General features: G+C 35.4%; 2 protein-coding genes and 1 pseudogene across 2 annotated transcripts; all 3 read left to right on the top strand.

Annotated features, from left to right (window-relative positions):
- Positions 1-1,404: 1,404 nt before the first annotated feature.
- Positions 1,405-4,673, top strand: LOC137725167 (rac-like GTP-binding protein 5). Its single transcript, XM_068463758.1, has 7 exons — positions 1,405-1,652; positions 2,612-2,699; positions 2,781-2,890; positions 3,017-3,080; positions 3,774-3,838; positions 4,014-4,079; positions 4,173-4,673. The coding sequence occupies exons 1-7, from the start codon at positions 1,554-1,556 to the stop codon at positions 4,272-4,274; spliced, it is 594 nt and encodes a 197-aa protein (XP_068319859.1). The 5' UTR covers positions 1,405-1,553; the 3' UTR covers positions 4,275-4,673.
- Positions 4,674-5,467: 794 nt separating this feature from the next.
- LOC137726687 (ubiquitin-conjugating enzyme E2 28-like) lies at positions 5,468-7,030 on the top strand. The gene is made up of 4 exons (XM_068465626.1): positions 5,468-5,774; positions 5,978-6,105; positions 6,464-6,568; positions 6,758-7,030. The coding sequence occupies exons 1-4, from the start codon at positions 5,705-5,707 to the stop codon at positions 6,899-6,901; spliced, it is 447 nt and encodes a 148-aa protein (XP_068321727.1). The 5' UTR covers positions 5,468-5,704; the 3' UTR covers positions 6,902-7,030.
- Positions 7,031-9,096: 2,066 nt separating this feature from the next.
- Positions 9,097-10,534, top strand: LOC137726661 (ubiquitin-conjugating enzyme E2 28-like; annotated as a pseudogene).
- The last annotated feature ends 14,830 nt before the right edge of the window (positions 10,535-25,364 follow it).

Raw genomic sequence — 25,364 nt, 5'->3', positions numbered from 1 at the left:
TTCACTTAGTTAAATGGAGATTCATCACTAAAAAAAGTAATTAAATCATGGTAGATCTCCATGTACACTCAATACTAGAGATGCTCTAAAGCATGGGTTGGCTATGCTCTTATGCCTAAATACATGCATTACTTAAGGCTGTTAGGTCAACTGCCTAGTTCAAGTTTGAAAATAAACACAACCAGCATATTTTCCAGGGAATTTTAACAAAAATGTCCCAGTATTGTTTATTTTAACGAAATATCATATTTTTACACTAAAAAGTCAATTATAGTACTATTCACTTTACCCTTTATTTTGTCATTCTCATTAAAACTCAAAGTTTTCAAATCATTTTTATTAGTTTTCCCTATTTTAGGGAACTAGATATGTAAAATACAACCTAAACAATACTTTAATTGTTTAATATTCTGCCCAAAGAAATGGAAAAGATATTGTTACTTGTCTCTCATCTTTGCAGAGAGTGATATTACCATTCTCATAAATTTGCATATGAAGTTGATAGACTACGAATGGATAGTAGATCATTAAGTAAAATTTACAATCTGACAACATAAGTGATCGATAAATATTTCGGGGGTATGTACGGTTTGGATTTGGACACTGAAATAAAATCCATCAAACATATTTGTTAACAGGAAAAGGAAAACAAAAGAGGAAGATGGAAGAGACAGAATTGCCATGCACGAAGCACAGCTTTTTAGGGTTTACAAATCCACATGCAAATTCTGGTACCAGTTCGATGGTATAACCCCACACAGAATAAATGGATCAAACCTCGAAATTCAAATTAGTAGCCTAGTTATATTCTTTTGTTTCCCGAATAGGTACAACGTCTCGCAAGTGACTATCTATCAGTGAAGAGTAGTATTGTTCTTACATCATGATATGAGTTCAAATTTTAATGATTTTTTAATTTAACAAATTTATCGTTTGATCAAGAAAAAAATAATAATAAATAAGTACAACTAACTAATTCATGTAATCTTGTGATTTTCTTTTGAATCTCTTGAATTAGAAGGTACTCAAGAAGGCATAAGAGGTGTTTTGTTGGTGGAGTTTTACTGAGTTACAAAGAAATGTTGGAAACTTGAATTGGGACTTTGATTGGGCAACATTTATTGCGTAACAGTCACACTGACAAGCAATCCTACTAATTTACGTGTTATAATATAATTGAAAAACTGAATACATACGTCTTAATTCTATATATAATATTGTATGTGCGTTATACAACAATGTGAAAGTTACACACAACTTCACGTGACAGTGACAGTGAGACGGACACAACAGAATTTACTGAATTGGGATATTGAGTCATGAGGTACACGGTAATACATTAATATCATACTCTTTCATTATAGCTGGCAAGAGCTGGCTCTTTTAGGCCCAGCCCCCTTCATCTTTCCCTTCCCAACCCGCTCTCTGGGTCTCAAAGACAAAACTTGTCTGGATTGTGGGGATTAAAGAAATCAGAAACCTCTGCTGTATTTTGGATTAGGGTTTTTGTGGAAGCACAAGTAGAAGAAGGAAGAGGCAGAGTTGGGTGGAGAATGAGTGCCTCCAGGTTCATAAAGTGTGTCACAGTTGGGGATGGAGCTGTGGGAAAAACCTGTATGCTCATCTCCTACACCAGCAACACTTTCCCCACGGTAAACTTCTCTTCCTTTTCCGTTTGATTGCTGAGAAAGTGGAGTAAAAAATGTGAAAAGTTTGAGTCTTTGAGGTTTGTCTTTAGTTGGGTTTGCTTAGCTGAGCCTAGTAGGGTTTCCTGGTCAGTCAATGTGGGTTTGCTGCAAGTTTCTTGAGCAAGTTTCCTTCTTTTTGTTTGGTTTCCGAGAACATGTGGGAGAAAGAAAGAAAAGCTTCGTTTTGTGTATTGTGTTTCATCATTTATGTTTTCACACCAAATCAGGAAATGAGAAGAAACTTGATTCTCATGATTTGATTGGGGGTAGTGGGTGTATTGTAAGTAATTCATGCTAAATTCAACGTCAATTTTAACGCGAACAATTTCCGGCTTTTAATTTAGCAAACTATTATTTTCAACATTTCTCAGTTTACCCTCTATTTGGTATGTAAAGTATTACAAAGAAATCTTGTAGTTGACATCAAGTTTGAGCTCTTGTGCTTGAATTGAAATGATCAAAATGCTTATGTTGAAGTGCAGAATTTAGTAAGAGTTATTGGTTTTGTCCATTTGACTTTGACCATTTCTTTGATTTGCCATTCCTTAACCTGTATGTAGTCCTATCTCACAATTAAGCCAAGTAACTGAGTTGAATATTGAGCTTCGATAAATTTCATGTCTACAGATTTCTCTGCTTACACAATTCCTTGATTGATCATAAATGGTGAATAGACACCTTTCTGCGTTATACCTGTTTAATAGACTATACAATTGCTCGGCGTAAGGTGCTTTTTGTGATTCAAAAAGTATGGCATGCATGTAACTTTGAGAGTTTTCTAATATAGATTTGCATTGGTGTGATTGTTAAAAATTTCAATACTTTTGCTTTCATATGTTTATTTATTTATTTCTGTATGAGATTGACTTTGCAAGAGATTGATTGCGATTTGCTGTCTTCCATTGCAATGTTCTGGGGAACAGGATTATGTGCCAACTGTGTTTGACAATTTCAGTGCAAATGTTGTTGTGGATGGGAGCACCGTTAATTTGGGGTTGTGGGATACTGCTGGTAAGTCCAAAACAAAACAAACATTCCTTCCTTTTGTCTTCTTCTAAAGCTTGGATCTGATGTTTTAAATTTGTGAAACAGGGCAGGAAGATTACAATAGATTAAGACCGTTGAGCTACCGTGGGGCAGATGTATTCCTACTTGCATTCTCTCTCATAAGCAAGGCCAGCTATGAAAATGTTGCCAAGAAGGTAAGACAAACTATCCACAGTTAATTCTTTCGTTTCCACCACCCTCTTCTTTCATCTACTATTGTTTGATCATTGATGTCTAACTTCGCTGATGAAGCTTTCTTTCTTTCCTGTTTTAATGTTTAGTGGGTTCCTGAGTTGAGGCATTATGCACCTGGTGTTCCAATTATTCTTGTTGGAACTAAGCTCGGTTAGATCTCTAGAATCTCTACCCCCTTGCTTTCCTTTGTTTCCTATTACGCTACTCCTGAGTTGTGATTGCTATCAGTTTTGACTTCAATTGCTCTATTATTCTGTAGTTTTCTTTTCCCTATGAATATTTTTCCTAGGGTTGTAGCTTTGCCTGCTTATGCTTACCTAAGAATTCTTGGTTGGATCCGATAGGGTTCATTGCATACTTCAAGATCGAAAGGGATGGTCAACTGCATCTTTTGTGTTGATTGTTTCTGTTTTTTGTTACACTCTCTGGGTTGCTTTCTCATGCAATCTGTGCTTACATATTAGCCTTATTTAGAATGTCAAAGGATTCTTATGATAAAAGCTTAGCAAAGGTTACAAGTTTAATTTTGAAGAACTCTTGTGACAGCTTTCTCTTTGTAATGGCACTAAATTGTTTGTCAGCAGGTGCTCTTTGTAAACCCCCTTTCAAATCAGCATTTAAAGATGTACATATGTTGGATTTACATGTGCATTTTGAAATACAAAGATTTGTCTGGTATCGTCAGGATTGCCTCATCCAATCATGTCTTGGTTATGTTGCCATAGTGTCCACATGTACTCTCGTTCACATCATGTTATATTGCAGTAGCATACTGGATGTACTCTTTATCTTTTCTGTCACTAATCCTTTGCTTTTCATGACTGCTATATTTTATTGTTGTAGATCTTCGAGATGACAAGCAGTTCTTTGTAGATCACCCTGGTGCAGTGCCAATTACCACAGCGCAGGTATTTTCTGGTGCAACATGAATTTACAGTCGCATATTTCTTTGCTTAACTATTTATTTTGACATCAATCTTTTTTTTTTTTTTTTTTTTTTTTCTCACAAAGTCTGGCAACTAATAGGATAAAGACCTGATTTTCTACATTTTTTTTGGTTTCTCATTTGGGTTCCTTTTGAAGGGAGAGGAACTAAGGAAGCTGATTGGGGCTCCGGTTTACATAGAATGCAGTTCAAAAACACAGCAGGTTTGTAACTTCAATTCAGATTAGTTTAGACCGACGGGGAAAGTATGCATTGGTCTAACATTGTTTGCGGTAAATACTCCTTTGTGAATGCAGAATGTGAAAGCAGTCTTTGATGCAGCCATTAAAGTGGTTCTCCAGCCACCAAAGCAGAAGAAAAAGAAGAGAAAGGCACAGAAGGCGTGCTCCATATTGTGATTTGTGATTGTCAGAAGAAAGTGCGACCAATTAGCCATTTATCCATTTATCTCTCTCGGCCCCTGTGCTATCTTTTTCCGCCTGGAGGAAGCCACAGGCTGGGAATTGTAGTTGCGACTGACAGGTGTAGGAGCACTCTTTACGTATGCATCAAGTTCTTTGTTTGTGCTGTCCTTGCAGTGTTCTGATTTGTATATTAGTGCTTTGCATTACGATGTTAGTAACATGCAGAAACCTCTTCTCTTTGGGTTTGATTTCCCTAATGTATTGTCTCTATATAGTACTGAAATTCTACTTTTTAAGCGACGATAATATCCACATCGTGTAATCTGATTTAGTACACTTCAAAATTCAAGATTATGTATATGTATTATATGAATCATGATAATTTTTCTTGCAGTCTTGAATGTTAGTGTGACAATGCTCTCTCTCTCTCTCTCTCTCTCTCTCTCTCTCTCTCTCTGTGTAATGTATATATGCGTCCGTATGAACATATACAAAAATCGCTGTAATGTATGTGTGTCTATGAACATATACAAAAATGTTAGTGTGGTCTGTGAGAGGCTGAGCAGATGACCATTTTATCATTTGTTCGGCCTCCCACAATTTTCAACGCGAATGTCCGCACCTAAATTGATCTACAAACACGCGCACACGTACACACATGAGCAGTCTAAAGGAAAAGTTAAAACAGTCCAAGAATTGTCAGACATAATTGATGACCAAGAAAGAAAATGGCAAAAGTAGAATGCAGAAAGAATCAAGAACAAAAGGTGTTTATGTTCAAAATGTGTTTGTATTTCGTTCTAGAAGATTTTCCAAATCATTTTTACAGCCCATCAACTTCGGAATTGTCCCAGAAACTCAAGGCGTGAACTATTTGAGGCTAAGCACGAATATATCTTTTAATTCTTTTGGTTGGTAGGAAGCATCCACAGGACCCCTCCCACTGCCAACCAATTGGAGTCCCTCAGTCATCACCTTCCGTTTGTTATGCCCTTTTTATGGCATCTGCAGATATTTTTTAAGCGTGGCGGTAGTCACACAGCTTCGTGACTTTATTAGGACGATGTAGCAATCACACCGAAAAGCTCTTCCAACTCATGCACAAGTAATCAAATTTGCAGCAAATTACATGTGACATAAAGTTAGAATTCTGTAAACAGAACAATGACTAGAGATTTGTGACAGCAAATAATATCTTTGAATTTTTTGTGCTACTTTTCACATTGATGCGACTCTCTTGATTCTTTTGCTTTTCAACTTTTGTTTCTGGAACTGATTCTGTTTCCCACTTTCATCAGCCCGCAGTATGAATTCATGAACCTCTCCACCAGGTCCACCACCACCACCCCTCTCATTAAATACACCACCACCACCTCCTCCTAACATAAACCAACAAGCTTCAGTTTTGGAAGTGGTTGAATTGAATGGCCTCAAAGAGACTATTGAAGGAGCTCAAGGACTTGCAAAGAGATCCACCAACTTCATGTAGTGCAGGTAAAAGAAGAGAAGAAAATATTCTTAATTTTTCTATTCGAGCGGTATTCTATTCAATCTAATTTAAACTACGGGTAAGGAGTTCGAACTTTGGTGAATAATGAGGGGTACATTGTTCTAACCAACTTGCATACACCCAAGTATGAAGAAGAGAAGTTAGAAGTATTTGTAATTTTTATGGTGTTCTTTTCTTCTTTGTTCAGGTCCTGTGGCTGAGGACATGTTTCATTGGCAAGCAACAATAATTGGTCCAAATGATAGCCCTTATTCTGGGGGTGTCTTCCTTGTGACTATCCATTTTCCACCTGATTATCCTTTCAAACCTCCAAAGGTATGCAACAAGAAAATTCCACAAAACTCTGTTCTTGCATAAGTTTGTCACCTTTCGGTGAAATGTTTTCTTGCCAGACATTCTAGTAACATAAGGCGTTTATGTTTCAAAATGGATGTTGAGCTCAGACGTTTATATTGTCATTGTCAAATTGTATGGCAACATAAGACATTTATGTTTTGAATTGTATGTAAGCTAAGACGTTTATATTGTCAAGCTGTGTATATGAAAGATTGATCATACTGTTGTTACTGCTTAAACGTCTTACTTGGATTTACAATATGACAATATAAGACCGACAACAGAAAATACCCAAGATCTTAGTCTTTCTACCAGCTAATTCAGTGAGAATCTGCAGGTTGCCTTCAGAACTAAAGTGTTCCATCCAAATATAAACAGCAGCGGCAGTATCTGCTTGGACATTCTCAAGGAGCAATGGAGTCCAGCACTCACCATTTCCAAGGTAACACACACAATTTGAGTTTTCTGTTGATTCATATTTGAGCTAACTTAGAATCTTAATTTTTTGAGACAAGTTGAAAACTTTCGTGTCAAGTGTCACACATAAGTTAGACGATAGTCGGGGGGGCGCTCGTCTTAAATTATTGTTTTGATTGAAATCTAATTACTAATAATTACTTGATTAATGCAGGTTTTACTGTCCATATGTTCATTGCTAACCGATCCAAACCCTGATGACCCTCTTGTGCCTGAGATTGCTCATATGTGCAAGAGTGACAAAGTTAAATATGAGTCAACGGCTCGGAGTTGGACCCAGAAGTATGCCAATTCTTAATTAAAACCCTAATCTTGTTTAAGTGATTTACCTCCTCTTTTTACTGTCAATAATTACTGTTTGTGTTATGAATGTTGAGGTCACAACTTGTAATCTGAGCTCCTTTGCTTGAAAAGAATATATATAGCTGCCAACACTACTACAAATTTTTACATACATGACGCAGTTTATGCATTATGTTAAAAGTTTAATAACGCAAGGGTTTAGCGTCATCTTTGTGGGTGTCATTAAAGATATTTTTTATGACGTTGAACGAGTATCATGTATTACTTTTAAGAATGCCTAAAAAATGTCATTGAATTAAGAACTTGTGTCATCTATTACCATTTAAGACACGGAATAAGTGTCATAAATAGATGAATGAGAGATATGGTATACTAAACATGACATACGCACAGTGTCATGTATAGCTGCTAGAGACGCCTAACAAGCGTCATTGAATTAACAAAGCATGTCATCTATTTCAATTTGAGACGCAGAATATTTGTCATAAACATAGGAATGAGCGTCATGGTATACTAATGATGACATATGTAAAGCATGATGTACTATAGCACTGAAATCATTTGCAGTGTCATTGAATATTAGCAACAACACAAAAAGTGTGTCACAAGCCGTTTAATACATATCCTGAAATATGTTTGATGACATATATAATGTATTTTTAATTTGAAAGCAAGACCTACATAATTCATCCAGAAAGCAAGATATTTACCTTAAATAAACTAGTATTGCTTCATAACTTTGTAAACCCAAGTATTACAAAAAACAATCTCACAATCAACACATTTAATAAAATGTGTAGAGATTTCCTACTAAAATAGAACCACTTAATTTAAAATTTCACAAGCTAACTGGTCTAGTGTTTTATCTATTGGGATGAAGTCATCAACATACTCAGCCCACTCTATTCTTAATGCATCAATTTCCTATTGAGTGTAAGTAGCTTTTTCTTTGAACTGCAACAAATCACAACCAAATGAAACATGTGACGACAAAAACTAACTTTAGTCATTAACTAATAAGAAGGCGATGATACTTCGAAAAAATCACTGTTAGCTGTAAATTAATTTGCCTGAACTATAAATTACCTACAAAGAACATAATCTGCACACCTTCCACCACATGTAACCATAACCCACTGCTCCCAAGGTAGCTGTTGGCATTATTAGTGATGTCATATTACCTGAAAAGGAAAACAAGAATTTCAATGAAAAGAAAAAAGAGAACCACTTCAAAATTGTTTCTTTCGTATTATGAACTGCATAACGCATAAACAAATAGTAGTGAGATACCAATATAGCAACTTGAACCCAAAATAAAGGGCATGGCCATGCATAATTAAGTTTTTATACACAATAGGAAGAAAACACAAAGCAACTGAAGAATTTATTAGAAACACAGAGAGAAAAGTGAGATACCAATTTGGCTATTGTTCTCATTCACAAAAACCGTTCCCCAGCTTTTCGACGAGCCAATTTGCCCGGTCTCAGTTGTCACTCAGCTAGTCTAAAATACAATCAAACAGGAAACTTCATACCCATACGAACAAATTCGACACAACAAAACAACATTCCATACTAACTTACACCAGTTTCCACAATACCAGTGCTGTGAGGGAATCATAGTCACCATCTATGTGTTCCCGATAGTCACGGTCTTTATGGTCAAAATATGTTTGTATTTCGTTTTAGAAGATTTTCCAAATCATTTTTACAGCCCATCAACTTCGGAATTGTCCCAGAAACTCAAGGCGTGAACTATTTGAGGCTAAGCACGAATATATCTTTTAATTCTTTTGGTTGGTAGGAAGCATCCACAGGACCACTCCCACTGCCAACCAATTGGAGTCCCTCAGTCATCACTTTCAGTTTGTTATGCCCTTTTTATGGCATCTGCAGATATTTTTTAAGCGTGGCGGTAATCACACAGCTTCGTGACGTTATTAGGACGATGTAGCAATCACACCGAAAAGTTCTTCCAACTCATGTACAAGTAATCAAATTTGCAGCAAATTACATGTGACATAAAGTTAGAATTCTGTAAACAGAACAATGACTAGAGATTTGTGACAGCAAATAATATCTTTGAATTTTTTGTGCTACTTTTCACATTGATGCGACTCTCTTGATTCTTTTGCTTTTCAACTTTTGCTTCTGGAACTGATTCTGTTTCCCACTTTCATCAGCCCTCTCATTAAATACACCACCACCACCTCCTCCTAACATAAACCAACAAGCTTCAGTTTTGGAAGTGGTTGAATTGAATGGCCTCAAAGAGAATATTGAAGGAGCTCAAGGACTTGCAAAGAGATCCACCAACTTCATGTAGTGCAGGTAAAAGAAGAGAAGAAATTATTCTTAATTTTTCTATTCAAGCGGTATTCTAGTCAATCTAATCCGAACTACGGGTAAGGAGTTCGAACTTTGGTGAATAAGGAGGAGTACACTGTTCTAACCAACTTGCATACACCCAAGTATGAAGAAGAGAAGAGATTAGAAGTATTTGTAATTTTTATGGTGCTTTTTCTTCTTTGTTCAGGTCCTGTGGCTGAGGACATGTTTCATTGGCAAGCAACAATAATTGGTCCAAATGATAGCCCTTATTCTGGGGGTGTCTTCCTTGTGACTATCCATTTTCCACCTGATTATCCTTTCAAACCTCCAAAGGTATGCAACAAGAAAATTCCACAAAACTTTGTTCTTGCATAAGTTTGTCACCTTTCGATGAAATGTTTTCTTGCCAGACATTCTAGTAACATAAGGCGTTTATGTTTCAAAATGGATGTTGAGCTCAGACGTTTATATTGTCATTGTCAGATTGTCTGGCAACATAAGACGTTTATGTTTCGAACTGTATGTAAGCTAAGACGTTTATATTGTCAAGCTGTGCATATGAAAGATTGATCATATTGTTGTTACTGCTTAAACGTCTTACTTGGATTCACAATATGACAATATAAGACCGGCAACAGAAAATACCCAAGATCTTAGTCTTTCTACCAGCTAATTCAGTGAGAATCTGCAGGTTGCCTTCAGAACTAAAGTGTTCCATCCAAATATAAACAGCAACGGCAGTATCTGCTTGGACATTCTCAAGGAGCAATGGAGTCCAGCACTCACCATTTCCAAGGTAACACACACAATTTGAGTTTTCTGTTAATTCATATTTGAGCTAACTTAGAATCTTAATTTTTTGAGACAAGTTGAAAACTTTTGTGTCAAGTGTCACACACAAGTTAGACGATAGCCGGTGGCGCTCATCTTAAATTATTGTTTTGATTGAAATCTAATTTACTAATAATTACTTGATTAATGCAGGTTTTACTGTCCATATGTTCATTGCTGACCGATCCAAACCCCGATGACCCTCGTGCCTGAGATTGCTCATATGTGCAAGAGTGACAAAGTCAAATATGAGTCAACGGCTCGGAGTTGGACCCAGAAGTATGCCACTTGTTAATAAAAACCTTAATCTTGTTTAAGTGATTTACCTCCTCTTCTTACTGTCAATAATTACTGTTTGTTTTATGAATGTTGAGGTCCCAACTTGTAATCTGAGCTCCTTTGCTTGAAAAGAATATATATATATAGCTGCCAACTTCTTGTACTCTTCGTCACAATCAATAAATCCAATTAATGAAATAATCAAGGTGATTTCTATTAGTAATTCTTGCTCGAAAGTTAATGATGACACGTGTATATTTAAATGTTTGTGGAGTTGTGAGTTACAGCAATAATAATGTGTTGAAAATTGAATCAGCACACAAGAATATCGATTATTAAAATAAAAAAATAAAAAATTACCAGAAAAATTACCACATGGACTCAACAACTCTGATTGGATTGAGCTGCTCAAATGGATGTGACGATGTCATCACATCCAGTTGTGCTCCGAAAAGGTAGGCGAAATTCATTGACTTTGCTGAGATTGACCATTCTTGTTCCACAAGACACGAAAACGTAATCCAATTAGGATCAAATGATCGTAATGGTTTTCTTTTGATGAAAAGCATACCAAAACTTCATGCACTGACTATTTCACCAAATATATGTCTTACAATCTATTCTCCAATCTGAGTTTTGCTCACGTCCCAAAGGAATTCAAGGACATATTCAAAGAAATTCTGACTATCAATAGGAATGAATGATACCTTATAGCTTCACAATTATAATTCATTTTCTCATTACTTTGGGTCTCTCATTTTCTATTTTTATTGGCATTACTATAATGGGATTTCAAAGAAATGAGCTTCATTTTTTAAGCTTCTCATTACCCGCATGAGTCCCACTGCCGTTAGTATAAGATTAGATGACTTGTTAGATTACTAGTTTGTTTAACTGAGGTTCCCCACCTAAGTCCAAGACTATAACTCAACATCAAGCTGCCTTTACTTGGCTTCAAGTACAACTGAACTAAGAGCACTTTATTATCACAATAAATATTTTGTAACCCCAATTTATCTTGTAACTAATCCCTACCCCTCCCTTCTTTTTTTTCTTTGTTTTTCTTTTTTTACTTATTCTTTCGAAGAAAGCTTTAGAATATTATTTTCGAGAAATAGAGTGAAACCCGTTCTTACCACATGCTTTTACTAATATGGCCGTGATCTGTTATTACATGCGACTATCTCCACTATAGAAATAAACCTATTACCCGGATCTTACCATTTGCCTTCTTGTTGAGGTTAGGAAAAAAAAAGAATTGAACTAAAAATATTTTCCAGAGATATCCATTTTCCTGGAGAGTTGAATAAGATATTCCGACACAACGACATCTTGATACCACCGGGGATGGTAAAAAAATTCTAAGGAATCAAAAAATTGAAAAATTGGATTTATGTCCAATGGATCACACCCACCAAGAAAAAGTATTTTATTTTGGTTCAACCTGTAATCATATATGAAATGGCGGACGGTAAAAATTTAGCAACACTTTCCCTCCAGGATCCATTGAGGGAAAGGGATAATCTAGAACTTTGAGTTGTAAATTATTTACTTTATGGAAATGGTAAACCAATTCGGGGAATTTCTGGCACAAGTATTCAATTAGTTCAGACCCGTTTACTATTGAACTGGGACCAAGATAAAAAATTAAAAAAAATCTTCTATCGAGGAGGCCCGCTCTTCCTTTATTGAAGTAAGTGTAAATGGTCTGATTCAAGATTTCCTAGAATCAACTTAGTTTGGTCGCTTAACACATGTACTCTTTACATGCTTATGCGTTCATAGCACAAGACTTTATTACTCAAGCTGCGTTATATACTCATCACCAATACATCGGAAGATTCATCATGACAGGGGCTTTTGGTCGTATCTTGCTCAGACTGAAAAAAGGTTATAGGTTACTGGATAAATTGATAAGTTGGGCATTCCCGACTCACCAGGTGAAACTGGTGGTTTCTTAGTCACGATCGGCTAAAGCTAAAGTTCTTTTCTATATCATCAATTCAATATAGATCGCATAACATATATAATATAATATATTTATTATACTTATATATGCCCCTATTTCTACTGTTTTTAGCGTGCAATTTAAAATACTTGAACGGTCAATTCCAACCCAATACATTTCATGAATAAAATGTGACCAATTAACCATAAGGCAGCAAAGACCAATGCACCAATTGCAATATAATAGAGTTGTAATTCATTAGTCATTCAACTCGATGAATTTAGTAGATCTTTTTAGGAGGCCCAAATGACTATAGATAGAACCTATCCAATTTTTACAATGCGATGGTTAGCCGTTCACAGACTAGATGTACCTACAGTTTCCTTTTTAAGGTTAATATCAACAATGGGGGCGAGACATGACCGCGACTTAAGATTCAAGTGCCATTGAAAAGACTAAAGGAACGAGAGAGTTTACAATCTGTCACAAACAGACTATGTTAAGCTATGCTACCCATAGGAAAGGGATCATCTCCGGATTCCTACCACCAAGTCCACCAAGGCCACAAATTCGGGCGTTTGAAATTTGATCCAACGGCTACAAACAGGGGCCCACTTTAAAAGTTCTAATAACTGTAGTCATTGAATCAAATTTGAAGGCCCAGATTTGTGGCCTTTGTGGACTTGGTGGAAGGGATCCGGAGAGGATCCCTTTCCCTACCCATATATATCATTTTGTCCTATTCAACCATGTTGCTCTATTGCGAACCCGCTTATTAATTATGAACTAGAAAAGTGTTGAGTCCTACATTGGCCATAGAAAATAAGAAATAATAGTTTGAATATCTTAATTCCACTCCAACTAATATCAAGGCCTTTTGTGATAAAATTTCACACCTGACAGATTGTGCAGGTGGGACAATATCGACAGATTGGGTAGTTGGTAATTATCAAATTGAGGGACAATATCGGTGTTATTGGAAGTAGGTATTTGACCCACCTCTCAAATAATTCTACAAAATAGAGAAATAAAATATACTAAACTCCAAGTGCATTCACTCAAAAATATTCCCTACAAACTCTTGGTGTGGGGTGTTCCCTCTTTCTACTTCCGTTGGAAGTTTTATGCACTCAACCTTGTCACTAATGTAAGAACATGTATTATTTTTTTTACATGTCCTTGTGTTATTAACACAGGACATCCTTATGGCGTCAAACCTGTACTATACAAGTTGTTACCTAGAAGTAGGTTTAATGTCTCAATATTTTATATAACAAGTATAGTGCTTGTTTGTATGTCCTTTTAAATGACTGAAAGCGCTTTTGGTGAAAATATTTTTGGAAATAATTTTTAGTAAAAATGCTAGGAAATCCTTGAAAAGCACTTAAAGTACTTCCTGGATGAAACACATAATTAGTAATTTTTGTAGGAAGCACATAATCGGTGCTTCTTGTAGAAAACACTTAAAGTGCTTTTGGAACCCAAAAACATTTTATCTAAAAGTATTTTCAGTCATTTTAAAAGCACATCCAAACGAACCAATAAACTATATAAATAATGCTACAAGTAACGCATAATATTTACTAATTGCATATTTGTTTCTTTTTATCCCATTATTCACTTTTTATAAATGGTGTATTGCCTTGATGCTTAGGATTTTCCTATTCCACTCACTCTCAAAATCATTTCTCTTCCATTAGCGTACATAAATTAGAATAATAATGTTGTTTGTACTGAAAACAAGTAATTTTTTCATAAAATATAGGGTGGTGTTGTCTACACATCCATTTTTATCTCTCACACACTTCTCTCAATTTTCAGTCGTCGGATCGTGTGAATTTAAGAAGATCAATAGATAAAAATTAACATATGAGAGTAAAATAAAGTATGTAAATAGCACTACTCAAAATATATTATCTAGGTTAAGCGTGCATGAATCATTAATGCATGCACGCCTTTCTATTATTTTCTAATGGCATTCAAACAAATTATAGTTCAATAATAAAATCAAATAATGTCATTGATGTCATTGATGGCAAATAATATTTGGAGAGAGATTGATTATGTATGTGCGTACGTGATTACCGTTTGTGTGGTTTATTTATATCGTTTATATGACATTATTATCGAAAAGAAGGTTTAGTAGGGCATGTCTTGATACCCTTTGACCAACCATATATTCTCCTAACAAATAACGTGTACGCAATGGACGGCTGCAAAAAACCGTACTTTAATTTATTAATTAGGAGATGCTTAATTGTTGCTAATGCCAGAATAATTGGTATTCAGCTATTTATATTTAAACTAGATAGTATATGTAACACATTGTACGTTTTAATAGAACAATTCATGGTACATATTTACGTGTCATGTGGCAGTGCTCTCTTTTCACTCAAGTTTTTCTTGTCACAAACAAAGGTCGGGGAGCTTAGGCTAAACTCGAATTTTGGGTTATGAGTGTAAAGATAAATGCTCTATTACCAAAGCTAAGTAGGAAAACGATTTTCTCAACTTGAATATCATTTCAGTGATGGTTGTGTTTTGTTGCCATCTTAATTTCAGTCACAAATGTTTTCTGTGTTGGGCAACCAAAAGAGTCGTAGGGGAGTTTCATATGTAATTAATCGTTTATCCCATGCAAAAATAATTAAGGAAACACATCAACATTTGGACCACGTAAATGTTTTTTTTTTTTTTTAAATCGAAAAAACATGATTAACGTTTGAGAAGAGAAATACTTAACAGAATAAACACCAGTCAACTTGCAGAATTAGTTGGTATTAGAGTGATTTTTTTTTTTTTTATCAAACCGTAGATTTGTTAGAACTATTTACGATGTCATGCAAGAGCAACACTCCTCTCAACCACTGTGGTAGAGAACCACTTGCAGTACTAGGGTGATTGATATATATGATTTGACTAAAGAAAGTTTTAAGCAGACCGATTGCATAATTTCATCAAGCTAAGGTGGTAAAACGGTTGTATTTTAAAGTTACTATATGTTTATTAAAAGGGAAGTGATTTTTACACTTTTTTTACTCTTCATTTTTTGTACACCCGTCATTATTTTTATTTTTATATTTTATAAATAAAATATATTGATGAGAAAAGGAGAACACAAGCAGCAAAGAGTAGCTTAAAATACAAACACGCAACAAAGAGCTACAATTATAAGAAAAACATACAACAAAGTTAACAACGCTGCATCAAGCAACAAAAATAAATACTAACTATTCATAATTATATTCTCATTCCCGTAAAGTAGAGTCATTAGCAGCGGAATGAGCGATTTTCAAAGAACTCAATAGTCTAATGGTGGACTTAGTTCAGTTGAGAATCACCGCAGCAGGTTGACATAAGTTCTTGAATCCACGGTTGCTCCGCTCCCTCCAAACATAATACATTGTAGCAGAAAAGACTTAACTTCAAAACTATCGACGACATAGATTTTTCCTTGCAATAGCTAGTAGCCCACATGACAAAAAGAGGCCAAGGGAGCCTTAGCCAAGGGACACCGCACTTGAATAGCACCGAAGACCAAATACCATCGGTAAAAGGACATTCAAATAAGAGGTGGCAATGGAACTTCATAGCAATAGAGCAGAGTACGCAAATGACAGGAATCAACGTAGCAAAAGTCAAAATTCTATCCATAGTAGAAAGCTTGCAATCTATCCATAGTATACCCGTCATTATTTCCGGCCATTGCGTGTGGCTTCTTAATTAATTATATAGTGAATACGATTGTAAATAAAAAGAGATGTGAGATGCTAAAATAAGTATAAAAACCAACTCCCTTACCTGAAAGTTTAAACTAACCATAATAAAGTCAAAGCATTGTAAATGACATCTGACAATGATTTTCATCTCTGAAAACAAAAAACATAGTTCCTACGGTGGCTTTTGACTAAAACGAACAAAAAATAACAAAGCAAAAACAAAATATTTCTCATCACGTAGTTTATTATTTTCATCTTGTTCATGGTAAAATTTGTCGTCTTCTAACTCCAAACATGTGTATGTAATGATATTGGCTATAGCAGATGTGATACTTATACACTTTCGATTAAATTAGATTAAAATGAAATTATTCTTTGAAAAAATGTCATGACTCCACCTACCAAACCATTTCCAATTAGCTAGTTATGGAACTCATTTTCGAATGGCTTAATCTAAAAAATAGACCACTAATTAATGAAAAGTCAAACACCCCAATTTACAACTAATTCATTGACATAACCAAGCTTAATTAAGGTTAGGACCAACCCTAATTATATAAAACTCTTCAAATAAATATGCCAAAATTAATTTCGTCCAAAAGTTTGATTTGACAATTTATTCATCATGCACCATGAGTTCAATTTTATTTTATTGCTAAAGTGTTTCATTTATTTATTTTGATTTTTTTTTGTCGAATTTATTTAGTTTGAGAACCAATTCAAATAAATTGAATGAAACATAAATGGCACGGCCACGGCCGTCTACAGCCCTCCTGTACTTGTTCGTTAATCCGCAAAAAGCTGGTGGAAGTCCGTCTGCCCTCTTTCGTCGCATTTCTGGGATTTCCCGCGAAAACTGCCGGTTTTTAACGTCCTCAAATTACCTTCATCCTCTCTGCTCTCACTTTATACAAGAACCCAAAAAACAGCACAGGAAACAAAAAAAATTAAAAATTAAAAACCCCAAAAAATAAAGAGGCTTTGTCCACTTTTGGCGGGAATTCACTCTCTCGCCGACGGAATTCCCAAAACCCACCATTTTTGAGACATTTTTTCTTTGAATAACAACCATCTGTGTATGTAAGCTTTTTTTGTCAGATTAGAACTCTTTTCTGTAAATATTTATTTATTTGAATTTCTGGTGGTGTCTTCCTTGTGACTATCCATTTTCCACCTGATTATCCTTTCAAACCTCCAAAGGTATGCAACAAGAAAATTCCACAAAACTCTGTTCTTGCATAAGTTTGTCACCTTTCAGTGAAATGTTTTCTTGCCAGACTTTCTAGTAACATAAGGCGTTTATGTTTCAAAATGGATGTTGAGCTCAGACATTTATATTGTCATTGTCAGATTGTCTAGCAACCTAAGAAATTTATGTTTCAAACTGTATGTTAAGCTAAGACGTTTATATTGTCATTGTCAGATTGTCTAGCAACATAAGACGTTTATGTTTCCAATTGTATGTTAAGCTAAGACGTTTATATTGTCAAGCTGTGGATATGAAAGGTTGATTATATTGTTGTTACTGCTTAAACGTCTTACTTGGATTTACAATATGACAATATAAGACCGGCAACAGAAAATACCCAAGATCTTAGTCTTTCTACCGGCTAATTTAGTGAGAATCTGCAGGTTGCCTTCAAAACTAAAGTGTTCCATCCAAATGTAAACAGCAACGGCAGTATCTGCTTGGACATTCTCAAGGAGCAATGGAGACCAGCACTCACCATTTCCAAGGTAACACACACAATTAATTTGAGTTTTCTGTTGATTCATATTTGAGCTAACTTAGAATCTTAATTTTTTGAGACAAGTTGAAAACTTTCGTGTCAAGTGTCACATATAAGTTAGACGATAGTCGGGATCGTTCGTCTTAAATTATTGTTTTGATTGAAATCAAATTACTAATAATTACTTGATTAATGCAGGTTTTACTGCTGACCGATCCAAACCCTGATGACCCTCTTGTGCCTAAGATTGCTCATATGTGCAAGAGTGACAAAGTCAAATATGAGTCAACGGCTCGGAGTTGGACCCAGAAGTATGCCACTTGTTAATTAAAACCCTAATCTTGTTTAAGTGATTTACCTCCTCTTTTTACTGTCAATAATTACTGTTTGTGTTATGAATGTTGAGGTCCCAACTTGTAATCTGAGCTCCTTTGCTTGAAAAGAATATATATAGCTGCCAACTTCTTGTACTCTTCGTCACAATCAATAAATCCAACTAATGAAATTAATAATCAAGGTAATTTCTATTAGTAACTCTTGCTCGAACGTTAATGATGACACGTGTACATTTTAATGTTTGTGTGGAGTTGTGAGTTACAGTAATAATAATGTGTTGAAAATTGAAATCAGCACATAAGAAAATAATATCGATTGTTAAAAAAAAAAATAAAAAAATAACCAAAAAATAAGGATATGAAGATTGTGGGATCATGATTTTTCAGGATAGGAGTAAGGCGATTGGAAAACGTATGCTTTAGAAGTCCGATCACGGACTCAACAACTCTGATTGAATAGAGCTACTCAAATGGATGTGATGATGCCATCACATCCAGCTGTGCTCCAAAAGGGTTGGCGAAGTTCACTAACTTTGCTGAGATTGACCATTCTTGTTCCACAAGACACGAAAACCTAATCCAATTAGGATCAAATGATCGTAATGGTTTTCTTTTGATGAAAAGCATACAAAAACTTCATGCACTAACTATTTCACCAAATATACATCTTACAATCTATCACTCGGATATCAATTACCTTTGCTTATTTCTGCATTAAAAAAATTCTTAACTCCCCATGACGTAACTGTATGATTTCCAAGGTAAAAGAGCCCCTGAACAATTCAAAACAAAAATAAATAGTGACATAGTTCCAATAAAGGGAACCCATGGACCAATAATTCTCCAATCTGAGTTTTGCTCACGTCCCGAATGAATTCAAGGACATATTCAAAGAAATTCTGACTGCCAGTAGGAATGAATGATACCTTATAGCTTCACAGTTATAAGTCATCTTCTCATTACATTGGGTCTCTCATTTTCTATTTTTATTGGATTACTATAGTGGGATTTCAAAGAAATGAGCTTCATTTTTTAAGCTTCTCATTACCCGTAAGAGTCCCACTGCCGTTAGCATAAGATTAGATGACTGATTAGATTACTAGTTTGTTTAACTGAGGTTCCCCGCCTAAGTCCAAGACTATAACTTAACAGCAAACTGCCTTTACTTGGCTTCAAGTCCAACTGAACTAAAAGCACTTTATTATCACAATAAATATTTTGTAACCCCAATTTATCTTGTAACTAATCCCTACCCCTCCCTTCTTTTTTTTTCTTTGTTTTTTCTTTTTTTTTTCTTCTTTTTTTACTTATTCTTTCTAAGAAAGCTTTAGAATATTATTGTCGGACACTAGAGCGAAACCCATTCTTACCACAAGCTTTTACTAATATGGCCATGATCTGTCATTACGTGCGACTATCTCCACTATAGAAATAAACCTATTACCCGGATCTTACCATTTGCCTTCTTGTTGAGTTAGGAAACAAAAAAAGGATTGAACTAAAAATATTTTCTAGAGATATCCATTTTCTTGGAGAGATGGATAAGATATTCCGACACAACGACATCTTGGTACCACCAGGAATGGTAAAAAAATTCTAAGGAATCAAAAAATTGAAAAATTGGATTTATGTCCAATTGATCACACCCACCAAGAAAAAGTATTTTATTTTGGTTCGACCTATAGTCATATATGAAATGGCGGACGATATAAATTTAGCTACACTTTCCCTCCAGGATCCATTGCGGGAAAGGGATAATCTAGAACTTAGAGTTGTAAATTATATACTTTATGGAAATGGTAAACCAATTCGGGGAATTTCTAGCACAAGTATTCAATTAGTTCAAACCTGTTTACTATTGAACTGGGACAAGATAAAATTTAAAAAAAAATATATATATATATATATATATATATTCTATCGAGGAGGTCCGCTCTTCCTTTATTGAAGTAAGTGTAAATGGTCTTATTCAAGATTTCCTAAGAATCAACTTAATTTGGTTGCTCAACACATGTACTCTTTACCTACTTATGCGTTCATAGCACAAGACTTTACTACTCAAGCTGCATTATATACTCATCACCAATACATCGCAGGATTCATCATGACAGGGGCTTTTGGTCGTATCTTGCTCAAACCGAAAAAAGGTTATAGTTTACCGGATAAATTGATAAGTCGGACATTCCCGGCCCACCAAGTGAAACCATTGGTTTATTGGTCACGACCGACTGAAGCTAAAGTTCTTTTCTATATCATCAATTCAATATAGATCGCATAACATATATATTATAATAATATATATATTTATTATACTTATATATGCCCCTATTTCTACTGTTTTTAACGTGCAATTTAAAATACTTGAACGATTGATTCCAACCCAATACATTTCATGAATAAAATATGACCAATTAATCATAAGGCAGCAAAGACCAATGCACCAATTGTAGTATAATAGAGTTGTAATTCACTAGTTATTCAACTCGATGAATTTAGTAGATATTTTGAGGAGGCTCAAATGACTATAGATATAACCTATCCAATTTTTACAGTTCGATGGTTAGCTGTTCATAGACTAGATGTACCTATCGTTCCTTTTTTAGGGTCAATATCAACAATGGGGGCGAGACATGACCGTGACTTAAGATTCAAGTACCATTGAAAAGACTAAAGGAACGGGAGAGTTTATAATCTATCATGGACAAAATGTGTTAAGTTATGCTACCCATAGATCATTTTGTCTTATTCAACCATATTTCTCTATTGCAAACCCGCTTATTAATTATGGACTAGAAAAGTGTTGAGTCCCACATTGGCCATAGAAAAAGAAAAATAATAGTTTGAATATCTTAATTCCACTTCAACTAATATTAAGGCATTTTGTGATAAAACTTCATACCTAACGGATTATGCAAGTGAGACCAGTGGCGAAGCTACGTGAGGGAAAGGAGTGGCGGCCGCCCCTCCCCTCACCGGAAAAGACACCTAGGAGCTCTCGTTCAGCCCCTCCACTCTAGTCAGAAATGAGAATTCCCACTTCAGTGATCTGGTTTATGCTGCTGCGCAGGAGATCGTCTTCAGCAATTGTTGTCGTTCAAGAGAAGGACGACTAGTCGGTCTTCTTGTAGAAGAAAGTGAGAGGAGGTGGGTCGCCACCAGAGTAGAGTAGGATTGGGTGGTGGGTTGCCGGAGGAGATAAGGATTTGTGGCGGGTCACAATGAAATTTGGTTGTTTGTCCAGATTTGAAAAAAAAAATAGGGTTTTCAAATGGGTAAATTATCACTGGATTATTGTTTGTGTTTGTGCTTATGTTTGAAACGGAGTGGTGATGATGAGAGCAATGGCAACCATGGCACACAAACGTGCGGAGATGTTGGGGACAAAAGGAATAAACGAGATGTTTGGATGTGTGTCTTCCCTAAACACGAGGGTGTTTGGTTGCTAGTTTTAATAAGGAAAGTGGGACATGTGTTTTAACTTTACGAGCCACATTGTAGTCAATGAATTATCTTTCTGCGCCACTTGTTTGTTTATCCATTTCCTCCCTTTTTTTTCTCTTCTGGCCCCACCTTTTTTGTGGTTTATTAACTCATTTCTTTCCTTCTTTTTTTAATTTTTTGTTCTTGTATGTATTTTTATTTTCTCTTTTAAGACTCCCACAATATTTATCTTAAACTCTCACATTATCTATAAATATTGTATTACTTTTTAAAAATAATGTAAATGTTGTTTAATGCTTATTTTACGATAATTTAAATTCATCCAGGCTCCTGCCTAGATCTCGCCTAGGCCTGCTAGATCCTAGTCCGCTGTTTGACTAGCGCCTAACATTTTTTAGGATCTAACTCTAGCCAATTTAAGCTTCTTATATTGGTTTTGATATTATTGCTTATAATCGCTTTGGTGGACAGAATATTTTCTGCTATGAATATTGACTCGAAACTTCGCACTCTCCAATGCGAAAGCAACCGCTTCGATTAAACTTTGCACTCCTTTGAATTTCGTCCATCTCCTCGGCAAATCCTAGCTTCGCCACCAGTGGCAAAGCTACGTGAGGGCAAGGAGTGGCGGCCGCTCCTCCCCTAGCTAGAAAAGACACCTAGGAGTGCTCGTTCAGCCCCTCCATTCTGGTAATGAGAATTCCCACTCCGATGATCTGGTTTCTGATGTTGCTCAGGAGATCGTCTTCAGCAATCGCCACCGTTCAAGAGAATGACAACGAGTCAGTCTTCCTGTAGAAGAGAGTGAGAGGAGATGGGTTACCGCCAGAGTAGAGTAGGATTGGTGGTAGGTCGCCAGAGGAGATATGGATTGGTGACGGGTCACAGTGAAATTTGGTTGTTTGTCCAGATTTGAAAAAAAAAACAAAAAATTGGGTTTTCAAATGGGTAAATTGTAGCTGGATTATTGTTTGTGTTTGTGCTTATGTTTGAAACGGAGTGGTGATGATGAGAGCAATGGCAACCATGGCACACAAACGTGCAGAGATGTTGGGGACGAAAGGAATAAACAAGATGTTTCGGTGCGTGTCTTCCCTAAACACGAGGGTGTTTGGTTGCTAGTTTTAATAAGAAAAGTGGGACACGTGTTTTAACTTTACTGAGCCACATTGTAGTCGATGAATTGTCTTTCTACGCGACTTGTTTGTTTACCCATTTCCTCCCTTTTTTTTCTCTTCTGACCGCACTTTTTTTGTGGTTTATTAACTCATTTCTTTCCTTTTTTTTCTTTCTTTTTTTTATTTTTTATTCTTGTATGTATTTTTATTTTTTCTTTGAAGACTCCCACCGTATTTATCTTAAACTCTCACATTATCTATAAATATTGTATTACTTTTTAAAAACAATGTAAATATTGTTTAATGCTTATTTTACGATAATTTAAATCCATCTAGGCTCCTGCCTAGATCTCGCCTAGGCCTGCTAGGTCCCAGTCTGTTGTTTGACTAATACCTAACATTTTTTAGGATCTAATCCTAGCCAATTTAAGCTTCTTACATTGGTTTTGATATTATTGCTTATAACCACTTTGGTGGAGAGACTATTTTCTGTTATCAATATTGACTCAAAACTTCGCACTCTCCAATGTGAAAGCAACCGTTTCGATTGAACTTTGCACTCCTTTGAATTTCGCCCATCCCCTCAGCAAATCCTGGCTTCGCCACTGGGTGGGACAATATCGGCAGATTGTACACTTGATAATTATCAAGTTTGGGACAATACTTGCACAGTCCGTCAGATTGTGCACTTGGTAATTATCAAGTTAGGGACAATATGGGTGTTCTTGAAAATAGGTATTTAACCTGCCTCTCTAATAATTCTACAAAATAGAAATATAAAATATACTAAACTACAAATGCATTCACTCAAAAATATTCCCTACAAACTCTCTATGCCTTTCTCGCAAATCTGTGCCCCTTGTGGTTTGGTGTGGGGTGTTCCCTCTTTCTACGTACTTCCGTTGGAAGTTTTGTGCACTCAACCTTGTCACTAATGTAAGGACATGAATTTTTTTTCACATGTCCTTGTGTTATTAACACAGAACGCTCTTATGGCGGCAAATCTGTACTATACAAGTTGTTTCCCAGAAGTAGGTTTAATGTCTCAATATTTTATGTAACAAGTATAGAGCTTGGTTGGATGTGCTTTTAAAACGACTGAAAACGCTTTTGGTAAAAATATTTTTGGAAACAATCCTTATTAAAAATGCTAGTAAATCCTTGAAAAGCACTTAAAGTGATTCCTGGAAGAAGTACATAACTGGTACTTCTTGTAGAAAACACTTAAAAGTGCTTCTGGAATCCAAAAGCATTTTATCTAAAAACGTTTTCAGCCATTTTAAAAGTATATCCAAATGAGCTCATAGAATATATAAATAATGCTACAAGTAACGCATAATATTACTAATTGCGTATTTATTTCTTTTTATCCCATTATTCACTTTTTATAAATGGTGTATTGCCTTGATGCTTAGGATTTTCCTATTCCACTCAGTCTCAAAATCATTTCACTTCCATTAGCATACGTAAATTAGAATAATAATGTTGTTTGTACTGAAAAAAAAAAAAAAAAAAATTTCATAAAATATAGGGTGGTGCTATTTACACATCTATTTTTATCTTTCACGCACCCTTCTCAATTTACAGTCGCCTAATTATGTGAATTGAAGGAGATCAATGGACAAAAATTAACAAATGAGTGTGAGAGTAAAATGGGGTATATGAATATATAGCACTACTCAAAATATATTATCTAGGTTAGGCGTGCTTGAATCATTTATGCATGCATGCCTTTCTATTATTTTCTATGACTTTCAAACAAATTATAGTTCAATAATAAAATCAAATAATGTCATTGATATCATTGATGGCAAATAATATTTGGAGAGATATTGATGGCAAATAATATTTGGAGAGATATTGATTATGTATGTGCGTACGTGATCACCATATGTGTCGTTAATTTATTTCGTTTATATGACATTATTATCGAAAAGAAGGGTTTAGTAGGGCATGTCTTGATACTCTTTGACCTACCATCTATTCTCCTAACAAATAACGTGTACGCAATGGACTGCTCCAAAAAATGGTGATGGAGCAACATGGTCCATTAATTGGAAGAGCAGTTAGCTCCCTTTGCTAGACTTATAAAACGTCGGTGGAATCTGGAAAGTGGAAAACCCTACTTTAATTTATTAATTAGGAGATTCTTAGTTGTTGCTAATGCCAGAATAATTTGTATTCAGCTACTATATTTACATACTCACGTGTTATGTGGCAGTGCTCTCTTCTCATTCAAGTTTTTCTTGTCACAAAGAGAGATCGAGGAGCTTAGGCTAAACTCGAATTTTGGGTTATGAGTGTAAAGGTAAATGCTCTATTACCGAATCTAAGTAGAGAAACGATTTTCTCGACTTGAATATCATTTCACTGATGGTTGTGTTTTGTTGTCATCTTAATTTCAATCACAAATGATTTCTGTGCTGGGCAACAAAAAGAGTCGTAGGGGAGTTACATATGTAATTAATCGTTTATCCCATGCAAAAGTAAATAAGGAAACACATCAACATTTGGACCACGTAAATGTTTATTTTTTGAAAAATTGAAAAAACATGATTAACATTTGAGAAGAGAAATACTGAAAAGACTAAACACCAACCAACTTGCAGAATTAGTTGGTATTAGAGTGATTTTTTTTTTTTTATCAAACCATAGATTTGTTAGATTATGGAGCAGATAAGGTTTGAACTCACGTTGTGGCGCAAGAGCAACACTATTCTCAACCA

Source organism: Pyrus communis, chromosome 2, assembly GCF_963583255.1.
Source record: "Pyrus communis chromosome 2, drPyrComm1.1, whole genome shotgun sequence".
Classification (NCBI taxonomy): Eukaryota; Viridiplantae; Streptophyta; class Magnoliopsida; order Rosales; family Rosaceae; genus Pyrus; species Pyrus communis.
This window is presented reverse-complemented; position numbering and strand designations above follow the sequence as displayed.

Excerpts from the sequence above, each read along its gene's own strand:
- LOC137726687 (XM_068465626.1), top strand. The coding sequence starts at position 5,705 with ATGGCCTCAAAGAGACTATTGAAGGAGCTCAAGGACTTGCAAAGAGAT. Across the intron at positions 6,106-6,463 it reads ATCCTTTCAAACCTCCAAAG|GTTGCCTTCAGAACTAAAGT; the intron begins GTATGCAACAAG and ends GAGAATCTGCAG. Across the intron at positions 6,569-6,757 it reads CAGCACTCACCATTTCCAAG|GTTTTACTGTCCATATGTTC; the intron begins GTAACACACACA and ends TGATTAATGCAG.
- LOC137725167 (XM_068463758.1), top strand. The coding sequence starts at position 1,554 with ATGAGTGCCTCCAGGTTCATAAAGTGTGTCACAGTTGGGGATGGAGCT. Across the intron at positions 2,700-2,780 it reads GGGGTTGTGGGATACTGCTG|GGCAGGAAGATTACAATAGA; the intron begins GTAAGTCCAAAA and ends TTTGTGAAACAG. Across the intron at positions 4,080-4,172 it reads GCAGTTCAAAAACACAGCAG|AATGTGAAAGCAGTCTTTGA; the intron begins GTTTGTAACTTC and ends TTGTGAATGCAG.